Consider the following 12986-nt stretch of genomic DNA (forward strand, 5'->3'; position numbering starts at 1 on the left):
TTCCATACAGAAAGTAGCTAAGAGAAAAAAATCTCTGAAATTATCTGTTGGCTATCAACCATTTTCTTTCCAGAGTCGCTTTGGGTAAAAATGAATCAATAAAAAGAAGGCACTGTTTTCCTAAGGAAGAAGTGAAAGCGTTAATGTAGTTAAATATAATTTTCGACGTGCTTGCTTTTGAATTGGGTTTTGTTATCCAGAATTAAAACATGTCAAATTCTGGAGGTGCGAGCAAAGTGCTCCTCCATACCACCCACCTTCCTCCCCTTGCTCACCTTTACGGAGCCTTGGGGGTCCCCAACCCTCTCTGTAATGACAGATTGCTCCAGTATTTTGCAAAGAGACATTCGACCCTAATTAACCAACATTGCAGACAGCATTCGCATAGAATAGAGCACGAGAGGAAAACACTCTCATTTCACCTAACGCCGGCAGAGCCCACGTTACTTTGATTGACAGATGAACAAATGTTTCCTCTTTTTTCACCAACTTTCCGCTTGCGCTGGAGGGTGAAAAAAATCCTGAGCACCCGGCGAACGGCAACGCGCTCTGCGCCGCCAGGCGTCCGCCGTGCACATTTTACCCACTCTCATTGGTCTGTTCACCAGTTCTCCGTCACCGCCCCACGTGGGGATCACCAGTCGAGGCCGTTCGGCATTGGCCAACACTGGAGAATGGGAGGGCGTGACCACCGCCGTCCCGCGCGGCGATTGGTGGATGGTTTGATACAGACGCGCGACGGGATGTGTGGTGGAAGCAGAGTCGCCGCTTGCCATTGGACCGCAGATCAAAACGGCAGCCGTCGGGGCAGGCATTGTGCCGCGTAGCTTCATGGGAGTTGTAGTTAGAGCGGCTCCGGTAGTCCGTAGTCTGCAGCCAGGAAGCAGAGGCAAGTAGACTACAGATCCCAGGGTCCATCTGTACACCTCTCCCCACCCCGAGTCTCTGGCTGCTCCGCTCAGCTCCGGGTGAAGTATCACATCCCCTATACCTCCTCTTTCCGTCGCTGAAGTGAAGTTGACCGGGGTGTGAATCTGTAAGAATGTTAATGACACGGCGCTTCTAAATTTGGTAAACACGAATCATTACTTCGGTCTGTTATCGGATGAAGGGCAGGGAAGAAGCTGCTGCTGCTGCTGTTGCTGCCGCCGCCACCACCGCCACCACCGCCCCAGCCAGTCCGCCTGTCGCCCAGGCTCCTCGTCCCTCTGCCACGGCCAGTCTGGACTCACTGATGCTGTGAGGTCGCTTCGAGCCGCTGCCCCGCACAGCAGGATCCCGGATCGGAGGAAATCTCCCGGAGAATCTGCAGTCCTCATCCCGATGCTCCACTTTTTTTTTCTGTTTGTTTCATTCGCTTTTTTGGGGTTCGGAGAGATCTAAAGAGAGGGAGAGATCCTCGCCTTCCACCGGATCGCCTACAACTTGGTGACTTTTTAAATTAAGGAACTTAAATGACACCAATTCTGACCTGATCGACCGAGAAGGCTTTTGGTGCAAAAATCCCAGCGAGATGTATCCTCAAGCCAGACATCCCGTAAGTGTGTTTGTGTGTTGCATGTTGTTTTTGTATGTTTTGTTTTATCTCCCTCTTCCCCAAACATCACACACGGACAATCACAACGCGAGCTTTAGATTTCTCTCAACACGCCTTTAATTATAGTCTTTCAGTAAATATTTGGAGACGTGCAAGGTGCAGTGTTTCCGTTCGCTTTGTCAATAACGTGAAGGAATAGCAATTTGATGGGATTGGCGGACGACTTGTCTCGGTACTGATGCTGGTTTTTCTCCCCTCTTATTTCTAGGCGCCTCACCAGCCCGCACAGCCTTTTAAATTCACCATCTCTGAATCGTGTGATCGCATCAAAGAAGAATTTCAGTTTTTGCAGGCGCAGTATCACAGGTAGATAGAATAGCTTTTCATGTAAAGAAAACCTCGCAACATTAATGTTTCTGGAAGTACAAGTCAAGTGTTGTAAGGAGTGGAGTAAGGGTATTAAAAACCTTTCTCGGTTTTAAAACCTACTCCTTTTCTCAGCGTCTTCCTTTTGCACGGGTAGGGTTATGGTGTACTGTATACTGTCTACGCGTGGAGAATTGCATGTAAGCTTCTATTTCCTCCCATTTAATCGTCTGAGGGGAAATGTTCTCGAGGTTGCTGCTGTTTGGATGGTGCATGAGTGCAAAGCTGGCAGTATTTCTCGTGTTGAAACTGAAATGAAGACGGATTTTTAACATCAATGCAGTGGGGTACGGAGGTGACTTGCTTCAACCGAGCCGTTGCATTCTGTTGAATTTCTTCTGAAACGTTTCTTCCTACCAGAGTGAAAACAAGTGATTCGAATTGCTGTGAGGGACTTCGAGCGCGGCTCATCTCTGCCCTCCAAACACTCAATGTTTCGATATTATTTTTAGATCTCAGTGTTCTGATTTCCTTTTATTTCGCGTTCACATTTTCTCATTCGTGTGATGTGACGGTGAAAAAGCAATAACCTCTGAAACTGCTCTTCATTCGCCTGACATGTCGAGGCTACAAAGTGTGAAACAATCGCATCTCTTATTATTGTAACGCCCCCAAAACTGCATTAAAACACTGTTCGGTGCAGCTCAGCAGAGCTGCAACTTCGATTCATTGTTTTTAAATATATAGCATCACTTTTTAAAATCGCTTTTCGTTAGTTATTATTTACAAACTTTTTGAGATACTGCACATTTTCTGTTTTTAAATGTAGCGATCCTGTTTTGTTGTTGCAGAAAGTATAAACTTTGTAAATCACACAATTTGGCACTGTTGGTAGTGGACCAAGTATTGCTCTCTTCAAAATCCCTGTATTTTGTACCAGTTGAGTTGGTATTTTTAATCGCTAAGTAATGGTTTCCTTTTCTGTTCTAATGAATTGAGTCTATTGAAAGAAATAACGTTGACGCACTTGTCATGTTTGCATGTGTCAGGTTTGGGATTCCACTTGTACTTATTAAAATCAATCTTAAAATACATGCTGTCACATTTTGGCATGTACACAGAGTTGGCATCATAAATCATTTCTGGAACAACAAAACGCGGTACTGCATTAATTAAGTGCACCCTGTCTTCGTAAGCCAACACTTAGAATCGTAAGGGTATCAATGTTTACGCAAAGTGTCGCCGGCGGCAGCGCGGTCTATGAAATGTCCAGATAGCGTCTTGAACAATTTTTCTTTATTTAAACAGTTTGAAATTGGAATGTGAAAAGCTAGCCAGTGAAAAGACCGAAATGCAACGCCATTATGTCATGGTAAGTTTAAACGTGACTTGTGTTTTTGTAATGGCAGATGTTGATAATTCACCATATTTATCAATTTTTTTGATCGTGAATGCTAAAATCAAGGTGCGTTTACCAGCTATATCTTCTGTTTCATTCCCAGTATTATGAAATGTCTTATGGACTGAATATAGAAATGCACAAACAGGTAAGAGTCTTTCACTCTCAATAAATATTTGGAGGATGTAGTTGTTATTTGAAAATGTGATGCTGGGCAATTGAAGTAGATTTATGCAAATGTGATTATAAGATTTTGAAGAGGAGTAATTGAGAGTTCAATGCTGAAAACGGCAGAAACTTTACAGGATTAGTCAACTCCTTAAGGAGTTGTACATTATATAGTTCCACCTGACTTTGTTTAACAAACCAAAATTATGATAGTTGAACAAATCTTGTTACTGAAGTTTATTCCACACGATGTGTACATATTATGTTTGGAATAGCAGCTAGAATCACTGTTGAACAACATCTTCAGAATGAAAATAACTTCTAACATTAAAATTATCAAACCAAGATTTTCTCCCTGTCTATTGAGAATCAGGAGGTTTCAAATGAAAATATTGTTGCAGAAATTTGTAAGCCTGCGATGGTATCAAAATGTTCCAGTTCAGGACTTTTTTGTTTACACTGACTTTTTTTACACCTATTTCAACAATGATACTTAACTATCCAGAATTTCACATAGCATAAATGACATCATGTATTGTATTACTTGAAAATGAGCTCCAGAATCGAAGTGTTGATCACAATATCATATCCTTTGACATGATTTTAAAAACACTCATTGATTGTTTGCCTGTGTTTGGAGTAATAAATCTTTCACACTTTGGCAGAGCACTGATGTACTGTCCTTGTCAGCATGATTGATAATTCCACTCTGAGTCACAGGAACAGGTGTGTAAATCAAGCAAAGAAAGGTATCTTTTGTGTAACTTCATTTGAGATGTTTTTGTACAAAAAAAAGGGATATCCTGCTTGTGAAATGCAATTTCTTATCACTTGTAAAATGATTTGCATAATTCCCCCATCACCTTTGAGAGATCTTCTGTGGATTATTGCTTAAAGTGGGATGCTTGGTGTAGATTTGTTCAATGTGACTCTGTCCTTACCATGTATTTGTAAATAAAACCAACTATGTGTTTTGGGGAAAGCTGAAAATGTCTAGAGGATGATGCTTTTGTGGTAGGGAAATATAGAAGGATTGTTGCTTTTGTTGCTTTGTGAGTAAGGAACTGGATGCACGATGCACAAACTATCTTATTTTGCTTCTTTCAAAACTTATTTCATAGGGATGAGTTTTGACGAGCGTGTCTGCAAAATTACCTGAATACGCTGTAAAACTGAATGGTAATGAATTTTAAAATATATGGAATAATCTGTTTGTGACTTTGTTTAATACAATATATGAAGGGTGACTGTGTAAATCAATACCAACGCTCTTTAAACATTTTTAAATGGCCACCATTTATTCTTTTAGATATCGTGAGCAGGAAGTGGAAAATATAGATTAACGAAGGAGTAGAGTAATTTGATAGCTTTTCAGAATGCACTGTCATCTAGAAGAAGGCATCATTAGAATAAGACCCCTTCTGCTGGTCCCTTGACAACACTTGGATTATGGTCTAATCAGGAAATATTGGCGCTTAGTTTCAAAGATCGTACAGCAAATGAGTCTTGATAAGGGGCAGTAATGAGGATCAAATTGGTGCTTCATACATACTGGTCATTAGTTCAGGTTAAAGAACACCTTTTTAACTTGGGGGAAATTGAGCAGTTTACAGCTGATGAATCCCCATGTGAGGAAGTAAATGAGTTTTGAGAAGTCCACCTTGCATTCTCTTGAGTATAATTTTTAAAAAGACATCTGCTTTGATTGTCTAAGGAGAAGGTAAGCGGGCTTGTATTTAAATGAGAACATGGTGGGTATATGAGGGGCTTTGAATGAAGCATTTTATTTAAAACATAACATATTGATAGTTTAAAGATATAAAGACAATTTCCATTTTACATTTAATATTAGTTTTGGTATTCACATGTAGGAGCTGAAGTTAGAATGTAGGTATCTATTATTTTATAGTGAGATTGATTTTTATACACAGAGGTGGGATGAGCATGCAGTTCCCTATCCAGTTCTAATCTTGTTATGAAACTGATTTACTAGACTGCTAGTTTTTAAAATTTTTCTCTTTAAAGACTAGGAGTCCTATGAAATTGTAAAATTAAATGGAAAAAGAAGTTTGGAGATGCCCAAATATCTTATTCTTGGAAATAACTCTGAGATCAAAAGGATTATTTTAGACAATTTATTCCTGTGTTTGCCATATGCAAGAGTCAAATAGACAGGCTTAATCTTTATTTGTTTGCATGCTCTTTAAGGCGAAAATAATAGCTTGTTTCAAGGCTTAGCCACGAGAAGTAGTTTTATTTTAAGTGAGATAGAATGTTAATGCGAATTAAAGAAGATTAAGCAATTGCAGCTTTTTAAAATAATGTACACAATAAGATTGTAACACAACTTATAAAGCTAGTGAACCAATGTATCCGTAGCTTGTGCAAATTACCCAGATATATTTGCACTGTAGCATATTTGGGAAATGTCCACTCTGCTTCCAAACAGCCATTGCTTTGCTGAACATGAAATGCAGACAGTCAAACAACGATGATGTCACTGGATTGGTGTCGTATCATCTACTTATGTAATTTAAAATTTATGCCCTCAGTGTTCATGTGATCTTGTCCACCACTGAGTATGTGAATTAGTTGGAGTATGCAGCATTGTTTAGGGTTTGCCTATTTAAAATATGTAGTAATTCAAAGGATTTATATTTGTAAAAATGTGATTTGTGCGTCTTATTCATTTAATTCATGTCCTTCATTCGTGTAATTCAATTCTGAAAAGAAAAGTTAATGTATCTTTAACTACCATTTTATTTGCTCTTTGTGCAACGAGCAGAAATGCTGGTGGCTTCCAGTTCCTTTAATATACTGTGATTTTGGATATTTTAAAACCTCTCTCCCATTTACATGACCTTCAGGAACAAAGGATTTTTTTTTGAATAAAAAGGTTTTCCTGATCAGATGTATATATTCATAACAAGCAGCTTGTCAGAAAATTGTATCTGTATATACACATGCATATGTACATACATGCACACAGTGGAAATCTTTCAAGCCATTACTTAAGTTCTGATTTTATTCCAACCTTTCAGCAAAACGTTATGTATTATGTTCCAGATATTTTCGATAAGGTCTCGTTTATTGGGAACTGGACAATATTTCAGCTGCATTGATCTGTTTTGCATTTGTACCTTGTTCTTGAAATCAGTATGGACTAATTCACTTATCAGACCACTGGAATTCCAGGGTGATATTCTTGAGTTCTAAATGTAGCACAGTATTTGGTAACGTGCATATTTTGGATGTATAAATTATTGTTCCCCACCATCCACTTTAAAGATTCAGTTTATGTTGTCTGAGCCTAATTATATTAGCATAAAGCATGATGGTTGTAATGGTATTATGATGGGATTAGCAAATATCAGGAATAATGCTATTGCACCAATCACACCATAATGTTGATTTTGTTCTTAAATTTTATTCTGCATTCTGTTTTGGTCCTCATTCATTTTGCACTTCCTTTAGCAGAAATGATTGAAGTGAAGTATTTAAGAATATATTCCTTCTGAGAGAATTGCACCATTACTTGAGTTTTGCTTTGTTCTTAGTAATGCATTATCAAGGATTTTGTTTTGCATTTAATTTAATGAAAACTGTGGAAAATATTTCAAAATAGTATTCATCCAAATTCTGCCAATTTCAGATGTAAAATTTTAGATTGTCATATGCATGCTAAAAGTAACTTCTGACTTTTAAAAGTAGTATAGTTTTATATTTAACCATAGTAGTTTTTATTGCAACTGACTGAACAATTGCTACCAGTTGTACTATTGTAATGAGATATTGAGCTATGGCAATGACGTAAGGTCCTGAATTTATCCAGAATGTAAGCTGAAATACTACAAATTCTGAAACCTGTTTTAAATATTTTAAATGGTATACTCTTGTTAAAGTACGTAACTAATGCTAATATTATAAATATATAAATAATTTTAAAGAGATAAGAGATTTAAAGTTATCTTAAACATTTTCTCTCTGATACACCTCTTTTAAATGTAAATAACTAAAATGTTAGGTTTTTCCTATTGTTAAATTCAAGGCTTATGGCTATTCGGTTTGAAGATGATCTGGATATATTTCTGTTGTCATTCAAATTTCAAGCCCCATTTTTACTTCTTAGAAAACTTGCAGTGATAGTTAATACTTAAGTTTAAATTTTCATATGCTTAAATTAACTTCTGGATTTTATATAATCAATATGTTCGTGATCTGCATTCTATTTTAGTATTTCATATGCTACATGATGAATTGCATCTTCAGTATTAATGTTAGTATTAAAGCATAGAAGACAAAGATTCAGAATGCAACTGATCTAGGGAATTTAATTGAACCTGCCAGCAGTCGAAGAGTTAGTCTCTGATTTTATGGTAAATTTCTGTGCTTGTCTTTATACAACAGGAATCTACATCAGATTTCTTATAATCACACTTTAAAACATCTAGAATTATGATGTTTCTATCGATCAGTTTATAATAAAGCTAATTTTAACAATGTTCAGTTTTTGTTAAGGTTAAAACTATTACTCTGTATGTATCTCAATGTTATGCATGACAGAGTACACAGAATAGCACTGAAAATGATTATGGCTAATCTAATCTGGGGGTTCAGATGACATCATAAGCAGTAAGAGTGCTGATTAAGTGGTTTGTAACAGTTACCTGAGCCACAGTATTCAATTTCAACTTTGCAGTTGCCCTTATGTATACAATAACTAATTTGAGTTGAAAATTTGTATTCCTGTCAACTGAAGTGCTGATGCAATTGTCTACTTCATGTTTGTGAATAATTATTTTCACTCTTAAAAATTACTCTGAATTTTGGTGCATTGATAAACTGGTCCGTTTTGGAAGGAACTGTATATGTGGACTAGAAAGCTAAGGATATAAAGGAGACAGTACAAGGGTGATGACAGCTTGTTTTCTTCGCAGCCCTTTATTGTTTCCACTTGATATCAATCAGAAGCTTTCTGTTCTAAGGATTTTTGGCAGAGTAAATCTCTAGTGTGAGCAATGTACAATAAAAAATGTGATTGTTGTTCAAAACAATTAAATACAAATTTAAGGGCTCGGCCCATTGATTGAATCTCAAAATCATAACTGCAGTAGTCGATCGGAAATGATGATAAATAACATTAGAAACCTTTTAGTGAAGTACAGTGACTACAAGGAGGAGAAGAATATAGATTTGCATTATATCCGATACCCTCCAGCACCAAGTGGATTGTCAATACTGCTTGTTTAGCATTTTCTAAGGGCAATAGTAGTATTGATTTCTGGCTTACAAGCGACGGCTCTATTTTCACTACTGAGAAGTATTGCAGGTTGTTAAGAAGAAATTGACTTGAAGAGGCTTGACTGCTGCCCATCATGAAGCAAATAAAGCAAAACTGCTGAAGCATGGCGGAGCAGCGAGACAGGGGCTCTCAGCAATTTGTTGCTATTAATTTACCATGGTCGACAGCAAATCAATTGGCGTCTACTTCATCTGTTCGAGAATATGCTGTCCAGAGCAGATAAAAAGCCATGTGTGGCAACAAGAATAGACTATTTGCTAGATAGAGGATGAAAGTAATGTGCAAATAAGTGAATTCAAGGCTTCAGAGCACCTTTTTAAGTGAGTAAAGTTTTAATGCAATGTATTCTTAAGGACTCAATAAGACATTTATTGACTTGGACTGAGTAACAAGTGGGTTCTATTTTATTTCTGATCAATTCTATTTGAATTGAAAGAAGATGTTTTGTAAGTTTGTATTTTAGTCCAATTGCCATTGCATTCTCTTTTTAAGCTATTTTGGAGATTTTTTGACAGGTATTCAATGTACAATAGCTTGTAAATAGTACAAATATTAATTTGTTATAGAATGGTCTTATCCAATTAATTGGTGCTTTGGGAGTTTGACCATGTAGGTGTGATTTTAAAGGACAATACAGTAGTGTAGTTAAATTTTAATATGAATTTAACAAACCAGTTGTCTAAAAGAGTAGGTATTAGATTGCAACATTCAATCCCAAAATAAGCCTATTGAATCAAAAGAAACACCAGCTCGAGATTTTTAATGGCCCTTTGCACTATTGGATTCTGTCCACTAATGGTTGTAATGAATGTTGCAGCATTTTCTACAGCCAAATAGGGGCCTTGCGTTGATTTAAAGCACTCAGCTATGCTTAATGTTGTAATTGACTCTCAGTCCCTTATTCCAGCGTGTTTCCAAATAGAACTGTTATAATGTCAATTTCTATTACTATCAGTGTTGAATATTGAAGCTATGCATAATAGGATTACTTCTCAGAGTTTGCATTCAGGATGGTGTGAGTTTAAGCATCATCAGTGAAAGTAGAAACATGTCTAATACAACCCAAATGGAGGCCATTTGACCCAACATGATTGTACCTTCAAAAGAACTACCAAGTCAGCTAGCCTCACACCCCTGTTGATTCTCCAGATTCCAGCATTTTCTTTTTCTTTTCAAGCTCTTTTCATTTTTAAGTAATTACCCAATTTCTCTTAAAATAATCATTAAATCATTTTCCATAGCCTTTTCTTGCAGTGCATTCCAGAATCATAGAATCCCTGCAGTGTGGAAGCAGGCCATTCGGCCCACTGAGTCCACACCAACCCTCCGAAGGGCATCCCATGCAGATCCAGCCCCGACACCTCTTATGGCAGACATGGGGAGAATATGCAAACTCCACATTGACAGTCATCCCAAAGATGGAATTGAACCTGGTGCTGTAAGACAGCAGTGTGAACTACTGATTTTCCAAACTGCCCCTATCTGTGTGAGTTTCCCCATCATATTGTTTTTGGGTTCCTTTGCCAATCATTTTTTTAAAATCCCATTTTGAGTTAGTTAGTAAATGAGGTCCACGGCAGCTGGTCCACCATCTCTTGCAGTGCCTTTTCTCAGTAAATCTTTTTACAGTTTCCCTTGTTAATAATTCGTGTTGGCTCTTTGGCGTCCTCCTTGTGCAGTCATGTGGCAGGAGATGTGGAAGTGCTTGCCACTGCTGGAACCTTCCAGCATTCACACTGTTGGCATCATTTATGAAGCCTAATGCCATACCATTTTAAATGTTGCAAGCCAGGCACTGACGCTCACACTGTGGAGTTTGCTCATTATCGCTGAGGACGTGATCCAGAAAGGCAACCTCACACCCAGCTTTCACAGACAGGGACCTGGTAAGTGGAATGGTGCAATGGAGGGCCTTTTCTCTTCCTGCTGGTCAACAAAGGAGCCATGCCACCAGTCGCAGCCAGGCTGGGCACATAAAGCAGCCCAGGTCATTGCTCAGCAGTACTGGAAGGGAGTCAGTGTTTACCTGGACTTTACAAGGCTAAGTGCCACTATCTATTCTATGCTCCCTCACAATCCCAGGACCATCACTCACTCTAATTTTGCCACTGTGAAGGTATTGTACCAGGATTCATTGACTACAACTTGAGTAATCATGTAATGGTTCTAACTCATCTCATCTACCAAACTACTAAACCTTTTTGCCCTCTGCACTTCCTACTCACTCACTAGGGCCACCTTGCCAACCCTCCTTCTCCTGTAATACCACTGACTGCTTTTCCATTTCTATATTGTTGAAATCATTCCCTTGGTTCTTTGCAAGAAATATTGACCCACCCCTGGATTGATGGATCCTCTAACCTGGGTGACCTATCTGTCATCTTGAAGAAGGGCTGATGCCCGAAATGTCGATTTTCCTGTTCCTTGAATGCTGCCAGACCTGCTGCGCTTTTCCAGCAACCCATTTTCAGCTCTGATCTTTCAGCATCTGCAGTCCTCACTTTCTCCTATCTGTCATCTCTGGACCACTTGCAGGATTGACCATGGCCCAGTCCCCAGCACGCAAGGACATTCATCTTCAGACTCTTGCAGACAAAGCCCTAACTTATCATAGCCAATCCATGATCTGGAATAGAACAAGCCCTTTGACGAACTGTGATGATATCACTTGACTGACTGTAGCCTGTCTTGATCCCACTGAGGACTGCTTTCTTTCATACATAGCCATTCACCTTGAAGCACATGCAGCATGTTTGCCATGTAGGCTGCTGGCCCTTGCTGCAGGTAGACTTTGATGTAGCCTGATGTTGTACAGCAATGTGTCCAACTCTTTACTGTTCAGTGTTCCCTGCTGTGACAAGCTTCCTGTCTCCTCCTCCTCTTCTGTGCTGAAAAGCAATACCAGACATAAAAGCCGACAGTCTCCAATTACTGACAAAGTGAATAAGTGCCAAGACTGCAAGCTAGGAGCCATAGGATCATGTGATCATCCTTCATATGTACTGGTAGGCTATTTGACCAGGACAGAGAAGACATTTGCACCAAATATAAATTAGAAACTAAAATGTGTTTTCTGCAAGCCTCCTTCATGACAACTGGTCAAAATTATCACAGTGACTGCATTTTAAAAGTATTTCATTGGCTGTTAGGGGCACTGTGATTGGCATTATATAAATGCAAGCCTTTATTTTTATTTGATTAAAATAATCATTGGTACTTTTCCTTCTCTGGTAGGGTCAGAGAAATCTGCATGTCATCGTGTCTGCGCTGATCAAAAACAAGCACCTAGCTAATCCAATCCTGCTTTCCAGCACTTAGCACATAGGCTTGTATGCCTTTAATATTGCAAGTGCACAGCTAAATACTTCAGTGTTATGAGGGTTTCTGTCTCTACCACTCTGACAAGCAGTTAGTTCCAGATTCCTAACACCATCTGAGTAATTTCTTTTCCCCTCCCATCCCCTCTAAACCTCTGTCCCTTACCTTAAAACTCTGCTCCATGGTCATTGATCCCTCCACCCTGGGGAAACATTTCTTCCTAAATACCCTATCAATGCCCCTCATAATTGTATAAATCTCAATCATGTCCCACCAAGTTTCTTCTCCTTTAAGGAAAATATCCCCAGTCTATCCAGTCTCTCTTCTTACCTGAAACCCTCCAGTCTAGGCAATATGCTGGTAAATGCCTTCCTCTTGGCTGTGAGATCATTGTGTAAATGCATCTATGATGTAGTAGTGAGCCAACTTCCACAAATGTTCCATTCTGTGAACAAAGTGCAATACCATTCACAGTATATCATTTATATGCAACAGTGTAGCACACTGTGTACCATTTTAAAAGATGTGCTGCAGAAATTCATTGAGGCTTCTTGCAAATCTTCCAAACCCAAGCCCACTGCCATATCACATTAGTTTAAAAGATAAGGCTGAAGCATCCGCAACAGTTTTCTGCTAGAAGTGTCAAGTGAATGCTCCATCTTGGTCTTGGCAGTCCCAGCATCACAGATACCAGTGTTCAGACAATTTAATTCACATGTTACACAAAATGATTTGAGACACTGGATGCTGCATAGGTAGTGATCCTGACAACATTTTGGCAATAGTACAGAAGGTCTCTAGAACTTGCCACATTCCTAGCTTAGCTGTTCCAGTACAGCTTCAGAATTGCCATTTGCTTGATAATATGGAAAATTAAGCAATATGTCCTCTATAAA

General features: G+C 38.8%; 1 protein-coding gene across 9 annotated transcripts in view; it reads left to right on the forward strand.

The window, feature by feature from the left end:
- The first annotated feature begins 803 nt into the window (after positions 1-803).
- Positions 804-12986, forward strand: part of LOC140486348 (transducin-like enhancer protein 4) — a 223372-nt gene continuing 211189 nt past the window's right edge. For 7 of the 9 annotated variants that reach the window (XM_072585377.1, XM_072585387.1, XM_072585395.1 and 4 more), the window contains exons 1-4: positions 805-1537; positions 1806-1903; positions 3212-3275; positions 3406-3450. In XM_072585377.1, the coding sequence (XP_072441478.1) occupies positions 1514-1537; positions 1806-1903; positions 3212-3275; positions 3406-3450 (231 nt within the window). In that variant the 5' untranslated portion in view covers positions 805-1513. Of the gene's footprint in view, positions 1538-1805; positions 1904-3211; positions 3276-3405; positions 3451-12986 lie in introns of all 9 variants that reach the window. The other 2 variants (XM_072585358.1, XM_072585367.1) reach the window with 1 other exon arrangement.

The sequence above is a fragment of the Chiloscyllium punctatum genome, chromosome 2, assembly GCF_047496795.1.
Source record: "Chiloscyllium punctatum isolate Juve2018m chromosome 2, sChiPun1.3, whole genome shotgun sequence".
Lineage (NCBI taxonomy): Eukaryota > Metazoa > Chordata > Chondrichthyes > Orectolobiformes > Hemiscylliidae > Chiloscyllium > Chiloscyllium punctatum.